The following is a 26,691-nucleotide window of genomic DNA, read 5'->3' as shown; positions in this document are numbered from 1 at the left end:
ATGACAGTCACATATCCTTGTGTCTTGTTCTAGGAACACATGGTAGATGTACATGCAAATTGATTGAATGTATGAATGAAGTGATTTATAAGGGAACTTTCAACCTTACAATGAATTGAATCTCAGTTCAGATGAGAGGAGAAAAGGAGAATCATTTTCATCAGACAAAGGGACAAAGGAAGGTGCATGCAGACACAGAAACATGTATATAAACATGCATACACACTCCCCTCACTGTGAGCCCTTCAGCCACACATACTCCATGTATTCTAGGACACAGACAACTGACATATGTATGTTTAACTGTGATTACTTAACTATTTTTCAGATGGTGAATAAATATGGGAATGTTATTAGCCTGGAAATGGGTAACTTACCTATCATGATTGTAACTGGATTGCCCTTAATCAAAGAAGCCCTTGTTCAAATGGACCAAAAGTTTCTGAACCGCCCCTTGCCCCCTATCCGAGAACATGTGTTCAAGAAATATGGTAAGGCTTTGGTCAGTGTAAGGTGGGTATTTGATATTCTTGTGAGCTGTTAAACATGCTTCTGTGACTATAACTTTATGACACCCCCACCAATCAGCCTCATTATCACATTTTGGTTGTGAATGGAAGCTAGATACTGATATTTCCCAATTGAAAAATCTTCAGAGAGATATGAGGAAGTACCATGTGCTCTGCATAACTCCCTCTGACGACTTTGATGATCAAAGTATCACCTAACTCAGTTACAGCAGAGGAGTGTCAGTGGCTTCCTCTGTCTCACATTCTCATCCTAAACCTCTTCCTTTAGGACAGTGGATATGGACCTGCTGCTTTCTGCTGTGCCTGCTCTTGGTCCTTATGCTCTACTGAAAAGACCTGCCATAAAAGGTCAAATCTTTCAGGCTGAATCTTTAAAATTATTGCTAAATACACTTAAAGATGTAAAAAATCAGAGTGAAAATGTATTACTCTATCAAAGTGCTATTTGTAGGTGCTTACCTATTCCTCTTTAACATAGTTCATCAGTTAGTTCCACATTCACTCACTGTAACATCTGTGAATATGTGAAGCGAAGAGCCAGGTGTAACTGATATAACAATACGTAGTGGGTCAGTACTGTGGTGTGGTTGGTCATACCACAATTTGGGATGTCCTCATTCCAAATCAAAGTGCAGGTTAGAGTCCCAGCTACTTCACACTTTTTCCATGAATACCCCATGTTTTGTTTTGGATTTCCTTTATACTTTTATTAGGAGATTTTCTACCGTCTCTTGCAATATGGTGAATATCATTCTTTGTTTCTGGTGTAGTACATCCTTTGGTATCATTTGTAAGGTTGTATAGGTCTGGAAAATTCATTCCATTTCTGTTTGTTTTGGAAGGTCTTTATTTTGAGAGCTTTATTTATGAGAGCTTTGCTAGGTGCAATATTCTGGGTTGGCAGTTTCATTTGCCATTTGATTATGACATATTGAACTGCTCATTTCTAATATTTCAAATTGATTTCTTTTCAGTATTCCGATCTTCTTGCTTAATTTTTCAGCCACGTTTTTCTGTATTGATCTCATTCTTTTGTTTCTGTGTATATTTAAGTAATCCTGGGATTATTTTTTTTCCTATTCATTTTCAGACTTTTCTTCAATCTGTCTTCACAATCTAATATTGGAGAATTGTTGTGTAACTTTTGGAGTGTCACATAATCTTCCTTTTTTCTTGTTTCTCTGGCTTTTTAGGCATCTATGGATATGCTTGTAGTTTTCTCCTCTGATGCTTTAATCTTTTTTTTTAAAGATTTATTTTATTACAAAGTCAGATATACAGAGAGCAGAGACAGAGAGGAAGATCTTCCGTCCGATGATTCACTCCCCAAGTGAACCGCAACGGCTGGTGCGCGCCAATCCGAAGCTGGCAACCTGGAACCTCTTCCAGGTCTCCCACACGGGTGCTGGGTCCCAGTGCATTGGGCCGTCCTCGACTGCTCTCCCAGGCCACAAGCAGGGAGCTGGATGGGAAGTGGAGCTGCCGGGACTAGAACTGGCGCCCCTATGGGATCCCGGGGCTTTCAAGGAGAGGACTTTAGCTGCTAGGCCACGCCGCCTGGCCCTCTGATGCTTTAATCTTTGAACTAGGTCTCTATGGCTTTTTAGGCTGTCTGCTGCTTCAATGAATACGCACATTCATGTTCTGGATGGAGCCAGTTCTAGTCAGTGCTCAAGGTAGGAGCAAGATTCCAGTGTCACCCAAGTTGGGCATGTCAGATCTCATTGTCAGTAGGGGAGAGGTATGATCACACCTGTTGATATAATCACAGGCTTACCACCTCTTTCTCATTTATTAATGTTTGGGGGTTAACCCACAATACTTGCTCATGAGCAACAAAAAAGATCGGTGGATGTTCAGTATGAGCTTCAAATCTCTGCAGTGAACCTCAGTTAGGGATCTCTGCGTGTCTGACGACACAGTGATTTCCCCAAAACCCAGTCAGACTCCATGTCCTGTAGTACAGTCACAAAATTCACTAAGTCATAAGACCTAAGACTCCATGAATTTTGGGATATAAAAAATAGACTTAGCCCCACTAAGTCTACGTTGTCCAGAAAGAAAGTAGACTTTCTGAGAAGCATTTGCCTGTGAATACTGAACCTTGACAGTTTGAGTCCAGGAGCCTCTGATAGGGTGGGGTGAAAGTACCCACTCACAATAAAAGGTGGGTGCCTAGTACCTTGCCAACAGATTTTTCTCTGTGATAAAATCTCCTTGCCATGCACGCATGCTGCTGAGGCAATGTAGTCTGCCAAACTCAAGATGATGTGACTTTGCTCATTGTCAGTGGGCACCCCCTTGGGAAAATCGGGGAAAAGACAAGCACTTTTCCTAAAAGGAATCAGGTAGTTAGGTTACATTGCCCCTTTCTAGGCTCTGGACCAGGCTCAAAGCAAGTGTGTCCACCACAGGTTCTCCTTCTGGAAATAACATCAGTGTAGGCTGCCAGATACTGCTCTCCCCTTGTTACCAGAAGCCGGCAGGCATCTCCTCTGGCCCTGGCTGCAGGAGTCTTTGGTGGTGAACCCAGTTGTTGTTATTTGCATTGCAGAAGCTGCTCTATGGAGCTTCTTTCCCTTTGAAGAATTTCCACTACAATCTTCACTGAAACTCAACCTGGGACTTCATCTTCTCTGCCTTCCTTCCTTTATCTTCTTCTGATCAAAATTACCATGTCATTTTCCTACTCAGACATCTTGGAATCCTCTCTCGGGTTCCTTAAGAGTATAGACTTTATCTTGTCCATGATGCATTCCTAATGTATAGCATGATATACATATTTATGTAACTCATATTCCAAATGTGGCCTTTGGAATCAGTCACCCTTGAAATTGAGTATCTGGTTAGTTGCTTCCAGACTGTGTAACCTAGAAAAATTTGCTTTGTCTTTTACTTGTTGCTTGGTTTTCCTATCAGTAAAATGGGAGAGGAGGATAATTGTCACTGTCTTACAGGATTTCTGTGAATAACAAATTACATTATACATAAAAAAAGAGTTAAAGTACCTGAGATTACCAAAGATCAGGAATTGTTAGCATTTGTTCTCTTGTTTTGAGACTATTTCTCCATATATTCCTCAGCTTGCTTAATCCACCTATGCCAATCCACCAGATAGACAATTTTATGTTATTTGTCAGATATCTTTAAAATCAGAATACCATCACACTGGTTTTCTTCTTCCCAGGACTGGTCATGTCCAATGGCCAGCTGTGGAAGGATCACAGAAGATTTGCTCTGATGACACTAAGGAACTTTGGTTTAGGAAAGAAGAGCTTAGAGGAACGCATTCAAGAGGAGGTCCAGCACCTCAATGAAGAAATAGAAAAGGAAGCTGGTAAGCATGGCAGAACATGGGTCCAGAGACTATGATCCCTGCAGGATCTAAATAGCCCCTTAAGAAATATTAAAGTGCTGTCTTGCATATAAGCGCTATGCCAAGCACCAAAGGTAGAACCTATTCTCAAGTCCTAGAATTAAGTACATGGAGACCATTGTTCAACACATGACTGAATATAAATCTGGGTCTTCAGGTTGACTGTCATGGCATTAACTGAGTACTTCCTGTGTCAATATTCTGTAGGGTGCTGTGGCCAATGACGCACAGCGCGATACCTAGTATGTGTTAGGTCACATCTGAGACTCCCGGTAGAAAATAGAAATGAGCCAATCTCTAGAATACCTCTCTCTCTTCCTCCTCCTCCAGGACAACCTTTTGACACTCACCTCAAGATCAACAATGCCGCTTCAAACATTATTTGCTGCATCACCTTTGGGGAGCGTTTTGAGTACCATGACAGTCAGTTTCAGGAGCTGCTCAAGTTAATAGATGAGGTCATGCATTTGGAAGCTGCATTTCAGTGCCAGGTAAGACTGTTCCCTTTACATGTTCTGGCTAAGGATTTTCAGGATGATGTCAGAGACAGATGTTCTGCCTTTTTTCTGAATCTTCCAAGCACACACTTATCAAAAAAGAGATGCATGTATGTATTTGAAGGACAGAATAGAGAGATATTGAGAAACAGAAAGAGAGAAGCAGAAAGACATCTTCATCCACTTGTTTACTCTCCAAATGGTTTGTTCTGGGCCTTGCTGAAGCCTGGAGCCAAGAACTCTATTCTGAACACCCACACAGCTGTCAGAAAACCAGGTTATTGCCTTCCCAGGCATATTATAAGAAAGTGTATCAGAAGGACAGTAACCAGCACTTGAGCCGGCACTCTGCTCTGGGATGCTGGCATTGCAGGTAGCAGCTTAACCCATGGCATCGTATGCTGGCCCTTAAAATACAAACTTTTCAAATGGAATTTTCGGTGTAGGGTTTTGAATTGGTGGTTAAGCACCCCTTCAGGCTCTTGCTTCCTGAGTTCAAGTCCCAGCTTGACTTTAGTTCCATAGGTGGATGACTAATGTCTTATTCTAAAAACTCTTGCTAGATTGCCATTGTTTCTTGAAAAGCACGAACTTTAACATTGTCATGTGGCGAAGGAGTCTCTTGCGAGACTTTTCTGGACATTTCTCTGCTAATTCTCTAAGTAATTTTCTCCAGACATTATCATCATAAACAGATGCTGTCATTTTCTTATCATCCAAAAAGTCAATAGACAGGAAAACTATAGCATCCATGGAAAAGAAATCAAGCGCTGACATGATATTTGCTCCTCACCTTCTGATTTTTACTTGGTCTAGACTGCTTCCACCTGATAAAATTTTGTTTCACCTCCTGTTACAGTTCTTCAAAGAAATGCCTTAGGATCTTGACCCTCCTTTTAAAAAAATTGCCATCTGCTCTTGCTTGCAGGTAACCTGGGAGCAATAGTTGGAGCATTCATTGAGCACCACATTTGTTCAAGTTTAGTTTAGCCAGAGTTGTGCAAGCAAAACAAATTAAGATGCCTATGGTGTTGGCTATGGTTCCTCCTGTATATTATCTTTTCTTCTTCAATTCTAAATTTACATGGATGGTCTGCCAGTAAAGGCTTCATCTTTGGTGTTGTCTTATCTTTACTTAAATGAGTTTTCTATTCATACCGCTGACTTGTTTAGGGCATTGTCCCCATGAACATTTTACAAAACATCAGTGATTTTGACATTCTTTCCCCCAGATGTCACTATCAAGTGTATGTTTTTTCTTGCTGCATTTTAGCAGAATTGACGTTCTCTGAAAGGATTTCTGTTGACTGATTTCTTCTTCCTAGTACCACACACTAGATTCTGTGAGACATGTTATATTTAGGTTGTTTGGGTTTCTTTTGTTGCCAAAAGGTTGATCTCTGCACATGGTTTTTGCATAAAATGCAAATTCTCTATGAATTTTTGAAAACCCTCTGTATTTTGGGTGTACAGAAGAAATGCCGTGCTGGCAAGGTAAGAAGATGCGTGAAGGAGAAAAGATGAGTCAGGCATTAAGTAAATAAGATACAGACCCAGGGGAACTGCTTCTGTGGTATTAAAAATACTAAAGTGCTACTATGTTGTCTCCATGGTCTATTTGCTTTTCTCAATTAGCTCTACAATGCCTTTCCATCGATAATGAAATTCATTCCTGGTCCTCACCAAACTCTCTTCAGCAACTGGGAAAGATTGGAGTTATTTGTCTCTCGTATTATTGAAAACCACAAGAAAGATTGGAATCCTGAAGAACCGAGAGACTTCATTGATGCATACCTCAAGGAAATGACAATGGTAATGTGTTCCATTACTTCAGCAAAAATACCTTAGAGGAGTGTCTTAGGCGGAAAGAAGAGTTGATGTGGCTCACAGTATGGAGTTTCACAGTCCTAGGTTAGACAACTGTGTTGGATCGACATCTGGTGGTGGAAAATATGAGGAAGGAGAAATGGATAGTGACCCAGAGAGCAGAGTGAAACCAACCAGATTCAGACTAAACAGCAAACCCTCTCAAAGAACCTACCACCCAAGGGAATACTCACAGTGACTTAAAGATCTTCCATTGGGTCCACCACCAAGACATCATAATTACGTCATTTCCACTCTTAATTTAACATATGGCTTCAGAGTATAATCATCTGCGAAAGTTTAGGGAGACAAATTGTTTTCAGACCGTAACAGGTAGTAATAAAGCTTGAGCCATTTCATGTGTTTGACACCTGAAATTCAAATAAGATATTTTATTTTCTAGTTGCTGATGCATTAAGTTAGAGCAACTTTAATTTAAAATAGAACAAATGTGTTTTCTTATGCTTTTGGACACCAGAAATCCAAAATCAGTTTGACTTGGCTGAATCAAGATGTTAGATGGAGCTGTTCCTTTTGGAGGCTCCAGAAAAGGACAATATTGCCATACTGTTTTCATTTCTGGAAGCTGCCAATGTTTCTTGCCCTGTGACCCCTTCTTCAGAACATTTTGAAAGTGAACAATGAAGCATCTTCTCTCTTCTCTGATCTTCGTCTCCATTCGTACGGCTTCTCTCTCTAACTTTGACCCCCTGATTCTCTCTTATAAAATTCTTAGGATTTCTTGGACCCACTGTGATAATCTAGAATAATCTTCTCATTTATATTGCCTAAATTGTACCTACACAGTGCTTTTGGCCATTTCATGTAATATGCACAGATGTCTACAATGTTCTAGGTCATTCTTCAGCCTGTCAAGATAGTTGCAGCAAGGTAGCATTAACTTAGGATTGATGAAGCAATTAGAAATTAAAGAAAAAAATGGGTAATGAGGCTTGGCTTCAGAATTCCTAATAGTATCTTTTCCTCTCTTAATACCTAATTTCCATCTGTATCTGAGGAAGCTGTGCACAAAAATAGTGATTGAAACTCAATGATTCATTTAGTCAGTGGTTGTACATCAGCCCAGTTACTTACCACTCATGTTAGTTCCCTTTGCAAATCACCAGTAAAGCTGAGTTGGAAGCCAGCAATTCACCTTCTGACTTAGAAAAAGCTTGTGCTCCTCTGTGGAACTTCACTGTGGTTTTTATTTACATTTCCCTAATTGCTAGGGAACATGAACATTCCTGTTAGTAGTGAGAAGTAGGTCGAACGCCAAATTAGATATGAGGCTACAACTCAGTGAGTCCTCTAGGCAACAAACAGCATGGTGTTATAAGTTCTGAGACTTCAGCTTATTGTCTTCTGCATTGGGCAGATTGATTGATGTATTTCCATCTCTCTTTACCTTAGTGCCATTAACAAATAGAAGCACAGCTTTCTCCTCACAGGAGAAGAGTTTACTGGTCCAACAGTGTGTAGGTGTGGGGCATTAACATTAAGAGCACTGTTGACAATGAGAAGCATCCAGATGATGTGGTAAAATGAGGGAGTGTCTCAGTGAATTGCTGATGGAATCAGACTTAAAACTAGAAAATATCAATAGAGATATGAAAATTGTACAAAAGAGGACTTCTGCTTTTATTTTCTCACATCTGTAGATACCCTTGTGAGGTCTGTGTTAGGCATCTTTTTCATCCCACATGATTTCTAGCATCATCAGAATGGGTGCATACTGTTACTTCAATTTTATGAAACATAACTAAAGCACAGAGGTAATAAGTTGTTAAATGAGTTAAATAGTCACAAGTCAATAACTTGTCCTATGTCTTCTGGCTAGTAATTGATATGATAATAAGGGGGAAACGCGTCTTATTTACAAACTACTCTGTTTCCTATAGTAATGGTTCTTCACAAAATAATAGATAAGGTGATAGTTGCCTTGATTTTCATCTCACCATGTGCTGGAGCATCTTTGTTAGCTTCGGGATCTTTGAGTAAAACAACACTGATGATGATGTTGTAAAGTGCCTTTCCTTCCTGAACAGACCTAAGGGAAGACCTTTCTTCTGGGTCCGTTTCCTTCCAAGTCATCACTGTCCCAGAATGATGTCTTTGTGAGTTGTGTTAATGAGAAATCCTAAAAAGCTAATAACCACTGTGCTTCTTCATGCAAGGCTAATGTTACTTCAAGTTTCACTGAAAAAAACCTCATCTGCTGCACTTTGGACCTCTTCTTGGCTGGCACAGAAACAACTTCCACAACACTGCGCTGGGGTCTGCTTTACATGGCCATGTATCCAGAAGTCCAAGGTGAGCCTGTCAGGGAGTGTGGTGGGACCAGGACAACAGGCTGACCTCTGCCCAGGGAAAGGGCCAGACATAGGCTGGTGGACTGGAAGGAGGGAGAAAGCAGCCATGAGGTCATGTGCACTAGGGAGCGTTTTTTTTTTTTAAATGTCATTAGGGTTGTCATGAGTCAAGGCAATATAAACATAGCAGAGTAGTGCTGTTCCCAAGAAGCTCAGAGTCTAGGCAGAAGTTTTGGGGGAGGCAGAGCTTGAGAAACCATGAAGTGGATTAACACTGTAATTAGATCCAGGAGTTATTTTGTCATACAAAATAAAAAATCTACTCATACCCTTCCTTTCTATTTAGTAGTGCTTTCATATTTTCCCTTGGGTAATGCCCAAATTCCTGCTGGTATAAAACCTCTGCCCTTTTCTACATGCTTGGCCTCAAAACCACCTACCCTCCTAAGTGGCGTCTGCAAATTATGAATTATTTTATTTACACTTACCTTATTCATGCCATCTATCTTGACTTCTGCTCTTCCCATGACCAAGAATGCACTTTTCCAATTTTTTTGACATGGGAAATCTTCATTCTTCAATTTCTGCCCAAACGCTTTCTCTATAAGATGTTTCTCCGCTCCTCTTCCTAGGTACCTAGTATATTTCCTTCCTCCAGAGAAAACCCCCTGCACAACCACATGATTTGCCATTTACAAGGGGGTTAGAATCCTGATAATCCCATTGTAAATTGGAAATGTCTTTATAGAAGATGCATGTCACCTATGAAACCTCACTCCTAGTGAGGTTGCAATAGAGTGTGGGTATACTCCTCCTGTGATTATGCAGCTTCCCAACATGCCAAGAGAGAGTTGCGGCAGGCTAAGCAAAGACCAAAATGCAGAGTGCAGTTTCTAATCAAAAACATCCTGAATAGGGATCATCCAAATTGACAGAGCTCCCCCACCCTAGACAATGGTTATTCTCATCATTTTTCTTCAATTGCTCCCAAAAGAGGTTATGCTTATGGAGGATAGAAATTGTTATTGCATGTTTTTTCAAGTTGTTGTAACGGTTTTTATATGAGGCATGACATCCAATTATGGGAACAAGACCATAAAAGAAAAACTAAAAATATCAGGAGACTGTCCATTGAAATCCTCTTTTATATGTGGGGCAAAAATGCATGTTTTCAATGTGTTTACATTTATGTATATGTGTCCTGGGTCATGATTTGAATTGCATTTCCAACTGGATTACTCTTTCAAAAGTTTTAAGTTACTAACTTAGCATATGTATTTGGACTCTGGAATGTTCTATCAAAAATAATAATGGAATAAAATGACAGAAGTTGACACCCATGTTTACAGCAGTGTTATTCACAATAGTCAAGTGGTAAAACCAACCCAAGGACCTTTCAACAGTGAGTAGATTCATAAAGTGCAGATAAGTCTGTTTTAACAAGGAAGGAAATGCTGACATAGGCTGTAGTATAGATGATCTTTGAAAACATTATGTTAAGTGAGCCAGTCACAAATACTGTAAGGTTCCAGTTGCATGAATTATTTAAATTAATAAAATTCACAGAAACTGAAGGGAACATGGCTGTGTCCAGAGGCTCAGGATGGGGAAGATAGGGAGTTGCTTAACATATAGTACTGAGTTTCAATTTTGCAAGGTGCAGAGTTCTGGAGCTTGGTTACACCACAAAAAGGATATACTGTATATAAGTGTAAAATGACTAGGACAATACATTTTGGTAATATGTATTAAACTACAGTTACAATTTTATGGACAATAAAACAATAACAAAGCTTTATTTTCTCTTGGATTAAAAAAAAGTAAGCTGGGTTCTACAAAAAGCCCAAGGTTGCAACTGCTTCTGATTTGTTTTGTTGTATCTGGTAGGATCCCCCTCCAGCACTTTCTAGGTTGGCTTAACACTAGGGATGCCTTTATAACAGCAGAAAGAGAAGAAGGTACACACTTTCCCCTTCAGGGTTTGTGCAAGCATGAAGTACTCTACATAGTTTCTGTTGACTACAGTTTAGTCACATAGTTACACTTCGAAGAGAATCTGAAAAATAGTCTTCAGCTGGACAACCAGGAAAAAATGAAACATATATTGAGTATGGCTAGAAACCTTTCTCAATAATTATATACTTACAAAAATCAATTCATCTATGTTTTATATGGCAATCCTTAATGTGAATGTAAATTTATTCTCACTGTTCAATTGAGGAAACTTAGGCTTGAAGAATGTAAGTGGCTTGCAGCAATAATGTCATACAAGGAGACAGCAATCAGATTGGTCTTATGTCAGTACCCACTTTTGTTTTAGATTAGGGGTCTTGGGGATTTGCACTATCTGTTTTATTTTTATTTCTCCACAAATGTTACAAAGACTCCTTGTGTATCACTTTGACAAATTGTAGTGTATGTACCTGCTATGGCCTGAGAAATTAACATTCACCCACAAACTTCATGTATTGAATTCTCATGACCAGTATTACTCTTTAGGATTTAGGGCCTTTAGGGAGTGATTATCTCTCATGACTAGGATTAGTGACGTTACCAAAAAGACCCCAGAGATCTGCCTTGCTCCTTCACCACATGAAAATACAATGAAAAGGAGCCATCCTTGAGCTAGAAATTGAATACCAAATGTCCTGGTACCTGGATCTTCGATTTCCCAGGCTCTAGAACTGTGAGAAGTAAATTCCTATAGTCAATCAACCATGCAGTCTCTTGTAGTTTGCTTTAGTGGCTTGAATGCACTAAGAAAAGATCCTACTACAAGTTTAGCCATGTTAATCTGGTTATTCTATTCCTAAGCCTAGCCAGACTCAAGAAAAGTTATGGAGTTGGCAGTTTTTATAATCAGCCTTTTGAAGAGTTGTGAACCATTTTATTCTTTCAGAGTTGATCACTAATTGAAACATAGCAGGTGAGATCTTTGGGAAACTTCGTATATTGAATTCTCATGAGTATATTCAAATATATATTCATAATATATTCATATATTGAATTTTCATGACTATATGAAACCTTTTTAAATATTTTTATTAAATTTATTCATTAATTACATTGTGTTGTAACTTCATAGGAACTGGGATTCTCCCCCCACTTCCCCACACCCTCCCCCCATGGTGGGTTCCACCACCCTGTTGCGTAACCATAGTTCAAGTTCAGTCAGACCAGAGAGGGTCTCCCCAATAAGTAGTTGGACTTGACTGGACTATAAGATGCTGGACTCTATGCTTGGCATATGCTTGCTAAGAGGGAATCTCAACTGAAGTTGGACTATATGAAACCTTTACAGAAATGGAATCTCCTCTTCTTTCCAGAAAAGGTACATGCCGAGATTGACAGTGTGATTGGCCGGTGGCAGCAGCCAAGCATGGCTTTCCGAGAATCCCTGCCCTACACCAATGCTGTCATCCATGAGATTCAGAGAATGAGTAACATCCTCCCCTTCAATGTGCCCAGGGAAGTAACAGTTGATACCAATTTGGCCGGATACCACCTGCCCAAGGTAATTAAGCACTCCCAACCTTAGATCTTCAAACTCCCTATAAAATACTGGGAACCTGAACTTGAAGAGTGACAGATATTCTTGTTTGGGGGAATAGACTAAATGGAAAAAGATATATGTTACTTATCTTCCAATACCAACTTCCCTCATGCTCTGTCTTTAGAATATTAGTTTAAGTATATATACTAATGGGATTATGGGCCATGGAGAAGGGGAGATTTCCAAGTGTAACATGTTGAGGCCAATGCTGGATTGCCCTTGCTTTCTTTTAGAACTATATTCTCACTTCCACTAAAGTATGTCATGAATATTTATGGACACAGAGCAGGTCACAGTTATTTCTTTGATGTTCTCACAGAATATTTTTTGATTGTCATGGGAAAGCATTTCTGAGGACTAGGAACATGCCAAAGCAGACTTTGGAAAATTCTGTTTATATGATCCAGGGCATGTTTTGAAATATTTAGAGGACATTTGAGACCACTTGGGCCTACATTACAACAATGATGGTGTTTCTAACATTACACAATATGTATTTAACAGCTTTTCCTTGGATTGCCAAGGGGAGCGACTTTAGAGAGAGAGATGAGTAAGTATTCAATGAGCAACACTATGTTATGTAGACTCCTTAATAACACTTAATATATCGTGAATTCTATATTTTTCTATCTTACATTTCTGGAAGTCAAGGACAAAGAAGTTAAGTTTGAATGAAGTCTTTCAAATACCAAGTGACCCAAATTGGAATCTAGAATATGATTTGTTCTGATTGTTTTTGCTGAACTAACCTCTTTCCATAGGAATTGTTTGATTTCAACTTTCAAAGTGTGTCCCATCAAATTTTCTCACTTCTCCCCTGTGAAATCTTCAGTCTTCTCAGAATCCCCCCTTACTCCACCTTATCCATCCACTCTAAAGGGCAGCTTTCCCGCACTCCGTGGTGCTCTCTCCACACTGCACAGTTGCAGTTCCTTTTCTTATTTGCTGGTTAGTTTAACCAGTCCCTGTGAACCTATGGAATTTTGTCTAAGTCCCTCATAATATGTCTTACCTAGGGACAATCTCAAGTGATAGAACCAAAAGAACTTTCCCCCTGGACACTCTGAATCCTGTCCCTCCAGAGCCAGGAGAAGCAGGTGCTGCATTGACTGTTGCCTTTCTAATGGACAGTCTTCTAGATGGATGCCAAACTCTGAGTTTTCATCTTCTGTTTGTATTTTATAACAACTAATGTAACTGCAGTGACTCAGTTGAGCTTAACAGTCTTTTATTACCATCCTGAGAAATGAAAAATCTAATTGATTGTATGTTGCAGAGGCTAGGAACCATTACTGAGTGGAGACTGTCTAGACAGGGATAGATTCATAACTTGCTGTATCTCCTCTTTCTGTGTGATTCTATGCATGTCACATAACCCTCAGAGCTTCTGTTTTCACAGATGAATAACTGCATTTTTCTTTTTTAATAGTTCATAAAAACAACTATGAGGCAGAGACAGAGAGACACACATAGACAGAAATCTCCCAAAGAGTTTACTTCCCAAATCCATCAGACAGCCAAGGGTCAGGGGGTGAAACATGGAGTTAGGAACTCAGGAAGATGCAGCTGTAAGGAACCCCGTTAGCTGAGTCATCACCTGGTGGCTCCCTGGAACTGCATTAGCAGGAAGCTAGAGTCAGATGCTGCAGACGGGTATCAAATTTGGGCACTCTGACATAGGATGCAATGTCTTTTCTACTAGATCATATGCCTGCACCTTTAAAACGCACTAAACTTCTTTAATAGGATCTGTATGGCTGCAAAATGAGATCATCAGGCAGAGTCTTCAAGTTAGTAGGTTGTATAGAACATACTCAAAATAACAATTATGTAAGGTTTATTCATTTTTTATTGGAAAGGCAAATTTACAGAGAGGAGAGACAGAGAAAGGTCTTCCATCTACTGGTTCACTCCCCAAGCAGCCACAATGGCCAGAACTGAGCCAATCTGAAGCCAGGAGGTAGGAGCTTCTTCCAGGTCTCCCATGTGGGTGCAGGGTTCTAAAGTTGTTGGCCATCCTCACCTATCTTCAGAAGCCACCAGCAGGGAGTTGAAAGGGAAAAGCAGCAGCCTGTATATGAATTGGTAAACTTCTGTTATCTCGGTGGGTGCAAGGTGAGGACGTTAGCTCTAGGCTACCATGCCAGGACTAAGCAGTTGAAATGCCCAGGATAGGGAAAATAATTTTTGAACAAAAGAATCGCTTGAGCACCTCTTACAAGCCATAGCTGCCCAAAGGAAAGATTTCACTGAGTTCTGTAAAGATATTGACAGCTGGATGAAGGTAAGATTATGGGTGGTCAAGAGGGAGTGGTGTTTGAGCTGATGATGACTGGAGAGTTAGCTCAATGAGTGATGTTGAAGAACATTCCTTGCAAGATGAACATTGTTTAATAAGGCAGTATGAGGTAGACATTTGGTAGAGCAGTTAAGCTACCATTTGGGATCTCACATCCCATATTAGAGAACCTCGTTAGAAAGCCCAAAAACCCCATTCAAGTTTATTGCTAATGTGTACCCTGGTAAGGAAGTAGACGACTCAAGTTGTAGAGGCCTTGCCCTCCTGGGGGACTGTGTTTCTGATTCCTGGCTTGACCTGGCAGTTGCAGCATTGGGGAGTAAACAAATGGATTAAAGGTTTCTTTCTGTCGCTTTCTCCTTCCCTCCCTTCCTGTTCTATCATTCTGTCTGCCATGTAAATTACCTTTCAAATCAATTAAATAAATTTTTTAAATATTTTGAAATTGTGAAGTGAATGGAACATGTCATTAACAAACTGGAGGAAAGGATAGATAACTTTCTGAAATTTTATCTATGAATTAGATGAAATCTGTACTCTTTTCATTACTACAAAATTCAAATTTCAAAAAAAGAGAAGCTGGAAGTAAGCCAATATTGTGGTAGTACATACAGAGGAAGAAACTGATCAGAAAGGGAGAAACAGCATGTGTTTATCCTAAGAGCAATAGGAATTTACAGACTATAAACTTTGAAGTGAATGGGGGCATGATATGATTATGTAATGCTCAAAGTTCATTCTGCTTTCAGGGTTGGAGCACATTTAAAGAGTATGACAGGATTGCGGCATAGAGAACCAGTGACTGCAGGAGTTTAGGTACTTGATGTGATAGTGGAAGATGTGGATGTGATAAAATCAACAAAATTTAAAGTAGCATCAGTCAGACCCACTTACTGGCTACACAAAGGCAAAGGAGGAAAAGCTCACTCTGGGTGACTTCTCAATTTTTCGGTATATAATTTGATGGACAAGAATTGCTTCTGCGAGGCTACCTGATTTTTTAACCTATTATGGGAATAAGCACCATATACTAATCTGTGCAAGGAAGAGAATGGCAGAGACATTGATGGAGACATCCTTTACTTTTGTAGAATTGCCATAGTCAACTCTACATAGTCATTGAGCAGCTGAGTTGATCATGGTCTAAGGTTAAACCAGCTAGTCTAGTGGCACAGCGGTCTTGAATTCATGTCACCTCCCAAGTCCTACACTTACCTCTCCTTGTAGAAATGATCTTTGATACCATCAAGATTATCCACACTCTGCTGGGAAAACCTAAAGCCCGCAATTAAAGCCAATCATTCTAGGCTTTCCTATGCAAAGGGGAGGAGCCTGAGGCAGTAGGCTCAGGGTGAATGTGTTTGGGAAGGAACAGGTGATCAGGCTCTGACAAGGCCTTGGTGTGGGAGACCAGGGATCACCACCACCACTGCATGGGTTGTAGCCTCATCTAAATCTGAGTTGCCTTCTATAGGGGACTATGATCATGACCAATTTGACTGCACTGCACAAGGATCCAAAAGAATGGGCCACTCCTGACACCTTCAATCCAGAGCATTTTCTGGAGAATGGACAATTTAAGAAGAAGGACTCCTTTCTGCCTTTCTCAATAGGTGAGTTATAATGAGTAACAGTGTGAGAGTCCAGAGTTCCTCTCTGTTTTTTCCTCCTTTCCCTGTTCCTTTGCCGTAATTGGAATGTCTCCAGACAGCCCCACCCACATGATACTATCTTGCTGCCTGTTGCAAAGGCAGGATTCCCCAGGCTGGGCATTGCTTTAGTCTGCTCTTATTTCCTAAACCCTCCCTTAGTTCTAATAGAAATTTCAGTCTCTCTCTGTGCTCCAGAACACTGGGGACAGAGACTTATACCTGTCTTCTGATCCCAATGAAGGTGGAGGCATTTGGCAACATCACAGAATGCTCCAGCCAAGGGAGCCAGTAACATGGACAGGGAGAGGGTCTGGGGATGCAGCACCAACAGGAGACCAGTGACCGTAGAAGTCTCTCTGAAATCTCTCTTTACTACTCCTTCACCTCTCCTTATATACTCTACCGCCAAAGTCCTAATTTAGCCAAGCAATTGGATACAGCTGAGTCTAATTAGTCTAGGTGTTTTTAGCTGCAAGCCCAGTTCCTGCTACTGCTCAACCCAACCAGTGCTAATCAACTCCTTAGCCCACAACAGGTCCCGCTTTTTTGTTTTAAAGCAGACTTGAATGTGCCTGCCTTAGGTTCTGGACTCTCAGGTCATCAGCCTTACCTGTCATTGGGAATCTCCCTAGCATGATGGAACCCCTGTCTTAGGTTGGTCAGTGCCCAATCCATCTTACCCATCAGTGGCTGCCATTCAACGTGTTTCCTGCTGCAGCTGTGCAAACTATACTTGGGGAGGCTGGTAGCCCTGTTCCATGTCTTGGAGTATCTTTAGTGAGGTAGCAACAAGCATACAGTTGTTCCTAGGCATGGGAAACATTTTGCACTTGCATAGGTGTCACACACATAAAGGCATATGATGGGGAACAAGAGGCACTGATCATCTCCCACAGCTGTTACATCATAAGCATGCACACCCGTGCTTGTTCATCAATAAGTTTGTTGATCCATGACTCAAGCAGTCTGTTCTGTGAGCTTAGTCATTGTCTCCACGGTAGCTGTAGGGTGTCCTAGAGTCATTGCTGTGGTGACAGTGGCTGCTGATGCCAAGGCAGTACTGGGTACAATGGTCGCTGTTATACTTAAGTCTCTTTGAGCCTTATCAGGCCAACAGAGGTCACTCTGTTAGCTCTGACAGGCACAGGTAGGATTCTGGGCAGCTGTGTGATAACAGCAGTATCACCATTGCCATTCCAACATGCTGTTAGTTGGCAATTGACCTTGGTGTAATTGACTTCAGAGGCACTTCCTATACATACGAGAAAAACAGGGGGCTATCACAGGCGGACACGGGCTTAAAATTCAAGGAGTTAAGCTTCACCCATGTGAGTGAGTCCTCAAATCCAGAGGAGTGATTGAACTGATAATTTCCATAGGAATAATTGCACCCCTGAATAAGGAAAAGGGGGCTCCTGCAAGTGCATGCCCATTCCCCACAAGCTGCCACATAGAAAAGACAGGTATTTTTGCCATGGTAATAAAATTGGAATGATCAAAAAAAAAAAAAAGCGCAGGCAGAAATTGAGCTATTTTTAAAGGGACGGCAAGGCTCCCAACAGCTGCTGTTGTACACTTCGCAGTCTGGTAGTCTGATTTAAGGAGAAAATGGCAGGAAATATTGGGACTTCAGTGCTCACAGATAGAAGGAAAAAAAAAGGAGCAATGCTTAACAAAGGCCCAATATACTTGCTTGTCCCATTGATCTTCGACTCAAATGCCATCGCTATGGCCAGTACCCGAGCTTTCACAAAACTCAGCAGCAGGAGCTTGCCAGACAAGCCTCTCAGGAATCCACTGTGGGCCATTTTTGTTTTCTGGAAAAACACAATCTGATCCTCGCCCCATATGAGGACAGGATCTGGGCCTTGCCACTTCTGCTCCCAAAATGGAGTCCAATGACAATCTCCAGCAGACAGTCCTTCAGCATCCAATGTTAAAAATTTTAAGATAAATATTGCAAGGTTCAAATGATCTCAGGGAGTGCTATACTACCCCAATTTTTTGGTTTTAATAAGGTAATCCTTAATAGCACTGTTTGCGTGTTCCACAATACCTTGTCCCTGAGGATTTTAAGGAATGCCTGTAGTTAGTTGTATATTGTGGGAGTCAGAAAAATCACAAAACTTACTGCCGATATAACAGGGGCCATTATCAGTTTTAATAACTTTGGGAGTTTCCAAGATGGAAAAACAAGTGCCTTGCAATGGGCTAGAGCATGCCTGGCTTATTCCCCTGTTTGAGGAGTAGCTAGAATAAATCCAGAGCAAGTGTCAGCAGTAACATGCACACACTTCAGTGTCCTAAACTCTGAGATGTGTGTCACATCCATTTGCTAGACATGATTGGGTAACAGTTCTCAGGCATTCACGCCATAATGGAGAACAGGCAAGAATTGAGGGCACACCGAGCATTGCTTCATAATGGTTCTGGCTTGCTCCTTGGTCAAACTAAATCACAAATGAAGGGTGTTGGAATTCAAGTGAAACCTAGCATGTGCCTTTTGTGCTTCCGAGTCCCCCAATTTGGTGGCAGCGTCTGCAGCCACATTTCCTGATGTCAATGACCCAGGCAAACCTGTATGGGCTCAAATATGAGTCACAAAGAATTTTTATTTGGGGGACCAAATACAGGCTTGAATTTTTGTAAATAGGGATGCTGCTGCAGAGTGGGAAGAAATTTGGCTCACAGTCTCTAGCATGGGAAGGGAATGGGCAACATACCCACTCTCAGTATACAATTAAAGGGCTGCGTGGAGAATGAAAGGCCACAAGAACTGCCACCAGTTCCACAACCTGAGATGAAGACTGTGGGGATGGTGGTAAGCTGGCCATCTGCTACAAAAGCTGCCTGACCATTAGACGACCATCAGTGAAAACAGTTAATCCTTCTGGCAATGGTTGAAGAGAGATTACAAGTGGAAAAACAACAGGATGTAAAATAAAAAAAACTGTGCAATGGGATCCTTGGGATAGTGGTCGTCAAAATTAACATTTAGAGTGCTCAAAAGTATTGCCCAGGTTTCTTTCATATTTTGCAACCACAAAAGCTGCTTCTGAGTCTATGGAACGATAATGGTATCTGGGACCTTCCCAAAATGTCTTAGGCTGCTCTTAATGGCTCTCTGTATCAATTCTGCTATGGCCCAATTGTAAGGCACAATTGTCTTAGCAGGAGAGATGTGCAAATGTTCCCACAATATAGGCCCCTGCTGATAAAATACCCCCATAGGTGTATATGAGGATGCTACAACAATAAATAAAAGTGGGGCATTGTAATCAATTCTGTTCAAATGGGTTTGTTCAATGGGCATCTCAACTTTGCGAAAGGCCTGATATTCCTCCATAGTCAGCACCCTAGGGAATACTGGAGAGAAGTCGCCTTTTAAGATATTAAACAAAGGTTTCAAATCTGCATTAGTAAGTTTCAAACTGGGTCTCATCCAATTAATGTCTCCCAACAATTTTTGAAAATCATTGAGTTTGCAACTTTCCTGTGGCTATGGAAATTTTGGAGAGTGTAATACAATTCTGAAAAAGTTGAAATCCCAAATAGTTAAACAGAGAAACAAGTTGTATTTTGTCTGGGCCTATGGCTAATCCTGCCTCAACTGAAGGGAGAGACACTGAAGTTGCTCCTGTAAATCTTTCACAGCTGTGCCCAGATTTAATGGCACCGACAGCATAGGTGGCACAGAGGGCTCTGTTCCTTGCCAAAAGAGGTTTTTGCTTGTCACAGGCTCGATGGGCACATGTTCTATGGGTGGAGGATTCTTGGCAAACTCACTTCCATCCTCTTCCCCTTTCTCCTCTGAAGAGGACCGCGAATCTTCTTTGCACAGTTTCTCCAGACTTTCTCTGGTTTGGGGTTTCTTCTCCTTTTTTACCCTGGTTTGTGGTCCCCTCTGTCTTCTTACTCTGGTTTGGGGTTCTTTTTTTTTTACCCTGGCTTGGGGTTCCCTCCCCCTTCTTATGGATAGTTTTTCAAGGAAGGGTTGCACCACCACTTGAGGGGATGACAAAGCATTCTTTACCAAGCACCAGAGGAAAAAGGTGGCTACAAGGAGAGCAATCCATGGGGATACATCACAGACAGTTTCAATGAATTCCTGCAGTCTTAAGCTTAGTGTTCAGTGCCTTGTGACTGCAGCAGATCTCAAACTCCCTTAATCATCTGCACTTTAGTGAGTTCTTGCCTCATGATAACTTTTACTTATGCCTCTGCATAATTTTAATTCTAAGCTTGCCTCTGGAGTGCCAAGAGTCCCTCGGATTATCCCTTGGGCCCCAGGACAGGGAAAGGGTCTGGGGATGAAAGCACTTATGCCTCTACAAAATTTTTAACTCTAAGCTTACCTGACTAGGTCCAGGGGTCCCTCAGATTGTCCCTCATGCTGTGCCCCACGTTGGGCACTGTTAGCTCTGGCCAGGGGAGCCAGTAACATGGACAGGGAGAGGGTCTGGGGATGCAGCACCAACAGGAGACCAGTGACCGTAGAAGTCTCTCTGAAATCTCTCTTTACTACTCCTTCACCTCTCCTTATATACTCTACCGCCAAAGTCCTAATTCAGCCAAGCAATTGGATACAGCTGAGTCTAATTAGCCTAGGTGTTTTTAGCTGCAAGCCCAGTTCCTGTTACTGCTCAGCTTAACTGCTCCGCTTAGCCCACAACAACAGAGTGTTTAAGTATCCCAAGTTCTTCTTAAACATGCAAACTTACACGGGAACAGAGTTGATTGACAACAAAGACCAAAAGCTGTTGGCAAGAGCAGAAGCCTCTTTACCAATATGGGCATCAGGCAGTAACTGCATAAACACTACCACCTTCATTAAACTGGAGCTTACTTGTGATTATTCCCTTTAGAGGGCATTTTATCCCTTAATAAATTAGTTATCTATTAAAAATCTAGTGGGCAAATTTATACGGTGTATTGTTTCTAAAGTGGGAAAGATGGTGTAATGAAAATATACATGCATGTTTATAACTTATTGGCTGCCAAAAGTATTTCTAGTTCATAATATCAAAAACTCATGTTTTTAAAATTCTTACCAAGTTGTAAGTATCAAATTACATCAATAACTTTCCAAATTCTTAATCCATAAATATTTATGGATGTTCTATTGTGTATTAAGCATTTTTCCCTGATGATTTGACAATGAGTGAAATAGAAAACAATACTTCCCCATGAACTGTATGTTCCAACTGACCTGGCAGAATTTGAATTATTTCCACCGGCTTAGAGATTAGGAAGCTGGGAAAGCTTTGTGGCTCAGTGCATTAAGCTGTCACTTGGAATCTCTGCACCCATACTTGAGTGCCTTGGGACTGAGAGCCATCTACTCCATTTCCAGTTCAGCTACCTGTTCATGTGCCCAGAAGGTAGCAGACGATGGCTCAACTCTTTCAGTTCCTGCCACCCATGTGAAAGACCAGATGGAGTCCCTTGTTCCCAGCTTCCATCTGAACCAGTCCTGGATATTGTGTGCATTCTGGGGAGTGAACGAGTGGGTGAAAGTTTTTTTCTCTCTTTGTTTGTCTCTGTCTCTGTCACTCTGACTTTAAAATAACTTTTTAAAAGAAACTGGAGATTTAAAAAAGTATGAAAACTAAAGCAATAAATCATGTGGCAGAGGTAGGAATCAACGCTGAACAGATTGTTAAAAACTAAAGTTTGTTCTTTGTGTGAGTGTAAAACAACTAAACTCCACACAGTTCCCAAAGTGGAAAATGCATGATGGTTTACTTACTGTGAGCTTCAGGCAAGCATGATTTTTGAAAGTGTCCCTTTCGCAGTTGCTATTGCTAAGGCGCTGAGATGGAGGAAATGGAATTTGATCTCCGGTCTGCGTTACTCCACAGCTCGTGCTTGCACACGGCGCTCCACTCCCAGGAGTGTGTCTCAGCTCATTCTGATTGTGTCCTCTGGGTCTGTCTTCATCTGATTCTATGCTACATTTGCCTCATGGCAGAAATCACCTCTGATATGAAAGTTAGCATCCAGTCTTCCTTTCTGCAATAGTTTCAAGATTTCTGTTACAACGCAGTATCAACTGTCTACTTCAATTACTAAAAGTATTCTTATTATTTGACTTTTGTATTTGAAATGCTGAGAGGTGAAAAATATGACCCCATACATTCTGAGAAAAAGAAAGCTTCACTAAGGAAGGCTGTTTCAGCTTGAATGAGTGGCCTCCCAATAGGTGGACTTGGCCTTCTCATGAAGAAAGATCCTGAAGGCTGAGTAATGTCTTCATATTTCTCCTTGACATTGCAGAAGACCCTTCCTCACAATTATTTAGTAAGTCTCCCTGCTTTAAATGTTTCCCCTCTTCGTCATTTCTAGTGTCAAAAGAGCTACACACAGTGATTCTGGTGCTTTGCTCCTGAGTTTTTTAATACAACCTCTTAATCACATCCATCATGCGCAAGCAAATTATGCTATTTAATCTTTATAGAAAACCAAGTATTAATAGTGGTAGAGACAACAGTGTGGCATGTCATTTCTTAATATAAAGAAACTAAGATTAAGAGAGATCCATTTCTTATCCAAGATCATAAACCCAAGGAATTGGCTGGATGGGGTCTAAGACTCAAGTTTCTTATGATTTTAATCTAGTGGTCTCTCCACTACAACTAAAATGGAACTTAATTCCCCATTTCACTGATGCCACGTCATATGTATCAGCATGTTGCCGTAAAGCAAATGTACCAAACTCTGTGACTTAAAACAGTAAGTATGTGTCATGTTCACAAACCATTACGTTACATATGTGGTTCTACTGACCTTGGCTGGGCTCCCTTACATGTTGGAAAGGTCAGGTAGCTAAAGGCTGATGTATGATGATCTCTGGTAGACAACAAGGCTCTTTTTCTTGTCATCTTTCATTGTCTCTAAAGATAGTCTGGCTTGATCACATAATGGCAGTAAGTTCCCACAAAGGAGAACTTAATGTCCAGGGTTTTAACTGGCACGCATTTGGGCAGTGCTAGTAACAAGACAATTCCCATTTCAAAAGGAAGGGAAATGACTGCAGTTTTGGGTGGGAAGGGATTTGAAGTCATGGAGCAAATGATGTGGATCCAAGAGGAATGGGAAATTACAGTTGTCCTGCTCTCATCATCTCTTGCTGACTGAGATGAATGAAATTCAGAGGAGACAAGCAATTTATCCAGGGATTCCACAGAAGTTATGGTAGAGTGAAGGCTAGTGAGAAGGAACAGGAGGTAGAAACCTGAAAACTCCAGTGAGTTAAAAGATGTCAGTGCAGCTGTTTAGATTTTTTGTCACACTTTTAATCTTTATCATATAGTTGCTTCTCCTCGTTGCTCATCTAGAACTTTCTAAAACAAACCTGCTAAGAATTAGGTGTGGACAGGTGCCTCCAGTCTGTTATAAAATTTATCAGCTGGAAATTATCCCAAATGCGTATCCATACTATATCTTGACAATAGGATTCTGGACTCTCTGCCATTGTCCAGGCCCGCAATGATGAACATATGACTGAGTATGAAGAACTATATGTTAGTAGTAATGATATAGAGGAATGGGAGGGAGGGAACTGGGGAGGGGATAAGGCAATATGAAACTGTACTATAAAATAATAAGAATAATAATAAAATGTATAAAAAATAAAATAAAGATAAAAAAGAAAAAAGATTGTAATTAAACATTTATGTTATTTTATTCATTTAAGTTCATCTGCTTTGCTCCATTAAATCAGGTGATCACAAAAAAGACCTTATTCTTTTCTTTTTTTTAAGATTAATTTCCTTTTATTGGAAAGGCAGATTACAGAGAGAAGGAAAGACATGAAGATCTTTCATCCACTGGATACTCCCGAAATGACTGCAATGGGCCACAGCAGGTCCAATCCAAAGCCAGGAGCTAGAAGCTTCTTCCAGGTCTCCCATGCAGATGCAGGGTCCCAAGGCTTTGGATCGGCCTCTGCTTCTTTTCCAGGTCAGAAATACGGAGCTGGATGAGAAGTGAAGCATCCTAGGCCCAGTGCGGATGGCTAGCGGCTGAAGTCCTGCCTTGTGTACCATTTGTGTGCCGGTTCGTATCTTGGCTACTCCACTTCCCTTCCAGTTACCTGCCTGTGGCCTGGAAAGGCAGTTGATGTTGACACCAAAGCCTTGGGACTCTGAACCGGCATGGGAAACCTGGAAGAAGTTCCTGGCTTACAACTGGCTCAGCTCTGGGTGTTGTAACCACTTGGGAATGAATTAGCATACAGACGATCTTTCTTTCTGACTTCCAGGAAAATAAATGAAAAAGCATGTTTTTCTAGTTGTAAACTTTTTAAAAAATTTATGCTACAATTTGATAGGGTCTGGGAAAATATGGAGGCATGTGTACATTAACAAATTTCCCTAAGATGTGTAATTAAATGAGAAAAAAACAAAATAGCAAAGGCAGCATGTAGAATTGGCTAGAGAGGATAAGACCCGTTGTGGTGCCCAAGGGAATCCCCACAGGGACAGTGAGAAAAAATGCTAGGCTGCTGACAATAGTTTGTCTGCATTGTGGGATTATAAGCATCTTTTATGATCATTTCTCTCTCTCTCTCTCTCTCTCTCTCTCTCTCTCTCTGCAGTGAGTATTAGGAAGGAAGGACGCTATTAAAAACGCCCACAAGACAGATGGTGATAGTGACCAGTGTGAGGCCTTGCCAAGTTTTTAAGGAGCGTACTCTGAGAGCAGTGGACCCTAGAGCAGGTGCTGGCTTAGATCCAGATCTTATCTCTGCAAACTTACATTTACAATAGTTAGTTTGATACATAAAGGTAAAAATAAGAGACATAAATTTGGGCATAGAAACACACTTTTTGAGTAATATATTCACATCCGTAGTATCTTTGTCTCTGTCACCAAAATGACCTCAGAGAAACAACTGGAATGCAATTAGAATGCCGGGGACCCAAATCATGTTTTGTATATGATTATCTGCTGCAAGGACCACAGATTACAGACAAAATGGCTCATTTTAGAATTAGAGAAGGAAAAGTATACTACTAATTCATATCATTAAAAAATCATGGAAAATAGAATCAAACGATGAGGGTTTTAAATTATTTTTTTGGAAAATAATTTGAAATCTTTCATGTTGTTTAAGGCATTTTCCACAAGCATTTTTTTTAATGGAGATTTAATGTTTATTCTTATTGGAAAAACAGATAAACAGAGAGAAGGAGAGAGAGAAAGATCTTCTGCTGTTTCACTCTCCAAGTGGCTCAAACACCAAAACTGAGCCAATCCAAAGCCAGGAGCCAGGACTTCTTCCAGCTTTTAAGCAGGGAGCAGGATTAAAAGAGGGCAGCCGGGAAATTAAGCAGCATTCATATGCGATTCCAGTTCATGCAAGGCAAGGATTTTAGCCACTAAGTTATCACACTGGGCCCTCCGTGAACTTTTTGAACACTCCTCATATTATGCCAACAGTTATTAAATAATCCCTTGAAGCAGTACCTAATTGCCAATTCTAGAATATTCTGGGCAGCAAAAAATACTAATGGTAGATTTATAACTGAAAAAACTGAATTCATGAGTGAAAAAAACTGAATTCATGTATGTATATGCCATACATAAATAGATATATCAATGAATGAGAACAAGTGATTCCTTGAGCAGAGTGCTAGTAAATGTGGAACAAATGATGTAATTCTAAGAAATCAGTTTCACAAACATTGGTCATAAATCATTGCATCATGAAAACCCAAGGCAAACTATTGGATAAACAGTAAAGAATGCTTTATTAATGTAGTCACAAAATATTTTTAGTTATCAAGAAGAAAACAAGAGCTTTACAAGGGAAACTTGGTAAACATCAACTTGACTGTGTGAGAACATCAGTAATCAGAGACATCAAAATTGTGCATAGCAATTTAACTGACACAACAGCCAATCAGTAACTCTGAGGTGGTGAAAGAAAGTAGGTGCTTAATTTGCAATGAACAGGTGTTCCTGAACTCCCACATTCTGTGTTCTGCTGAATTCAGATGGTTTCCACATGCAAATAAGCTACTAGACCTCCACGCTCAGATACCTTGCAGACTGTTCCTCTGCTCAAGTTTTTCTAAAGTGAGGTTTAGGACACCAATCCCTGTCAGGCACCAACACCACCTGACAAGGTAACTCTTCTGTTTCTGTCTTTCAGGAAAGCGGGCATGCCTTGGAGAACAGTTGGCCAAGACTGAGCTGTTCATTTTCTTCATTTCCCTCATGCAAAAATTTACCTTCAAGCCTCCAAGCAATGAGAAACTGAGCTTAAAGTGCAGAATGGGCCTCACCCTTAGCCCTGTGAGCCACCGCCTCTGTGCCATTCCACGGGCGTGACAGTTCAAAAATAAAGAAGTGACATGAGCTGTGAAGCCACTGTGCCTGCCCAGATGTGAGCAGCCAAACGAAAGTGCCTGTGAAAGATGAAAGAAGTTGATCCTAATCTATATGAAATTGTACCACATAATTCAAAAATTCAAAATAAAACATATGTATGTATCTGTAAAAAAAAAAAGATGAAAAAAGTTGGCCCTTCAGGAACTGGATCCAAATTTCAGCTCTACCTTCTCCTTAGAATTAATTCAGAGCCAAGCATTTATGTTCT

General features: G+C 40.7%; 1 protein-coding gene across 1 annotated transcript in view; it reads left to right on the top strand.

Moving 5' to 3' along the window:
* LOC101531357 (cytochrome P450 2J1) overlaps positions 1-26,691 on the top strand; it is a 36,144-nt gene extending 9,453 nt beyond the window's left edge. Inside the window, exons 2-9 of the mRNA XM_058657245.1 lie at positions 329-491; positions 3,718-3,867; positions 4,237-4,397; positions 6,039-6,215; positions 8,447-8,582; positions 11,908-12,095; positions 15,908-16,046; positions 26,245-26,691. Of these exons, the coding sequence (XP_058513228.1) occupies positions 329-491; positions 3,718-3,867; positions 4,237-4,397; positions 6,039-6,215; positions 8,447-8,582; positions 11,908-12,095; positions 15,908-16,046; positions 26,245-26,423 (1,293 nt within the window). The 3' untranslated portion in view covers positions 26,424-26,691. The remainder of the gene's footprint in view (positions 1-328; positions 492-3,717; positions 3,868-4,236; positions 4,398-6,038; positions 6,216-8,446; positions 8,583-11,907; positions 12,096-15,907; positions 16,047-26,244) is intronic.

The sequence above is a fragment of the Ochotona princeps genome, chromosome 2, assembly GCF_030435755.1.
Source record: "Ochotona princeps isolate mOchPri1 chromosome 2, mOchPri1.hap1, whole genome shotgun sequence".
NCBI lineage: Eukaryota > Metazoa > Chordata > Mammalia > Lagomorpha > Ochotonidae > Ochotona > Ochotona princeps.
This window is presented reverse-complemented; position numbering and strand designations above follow the sequence as displayed.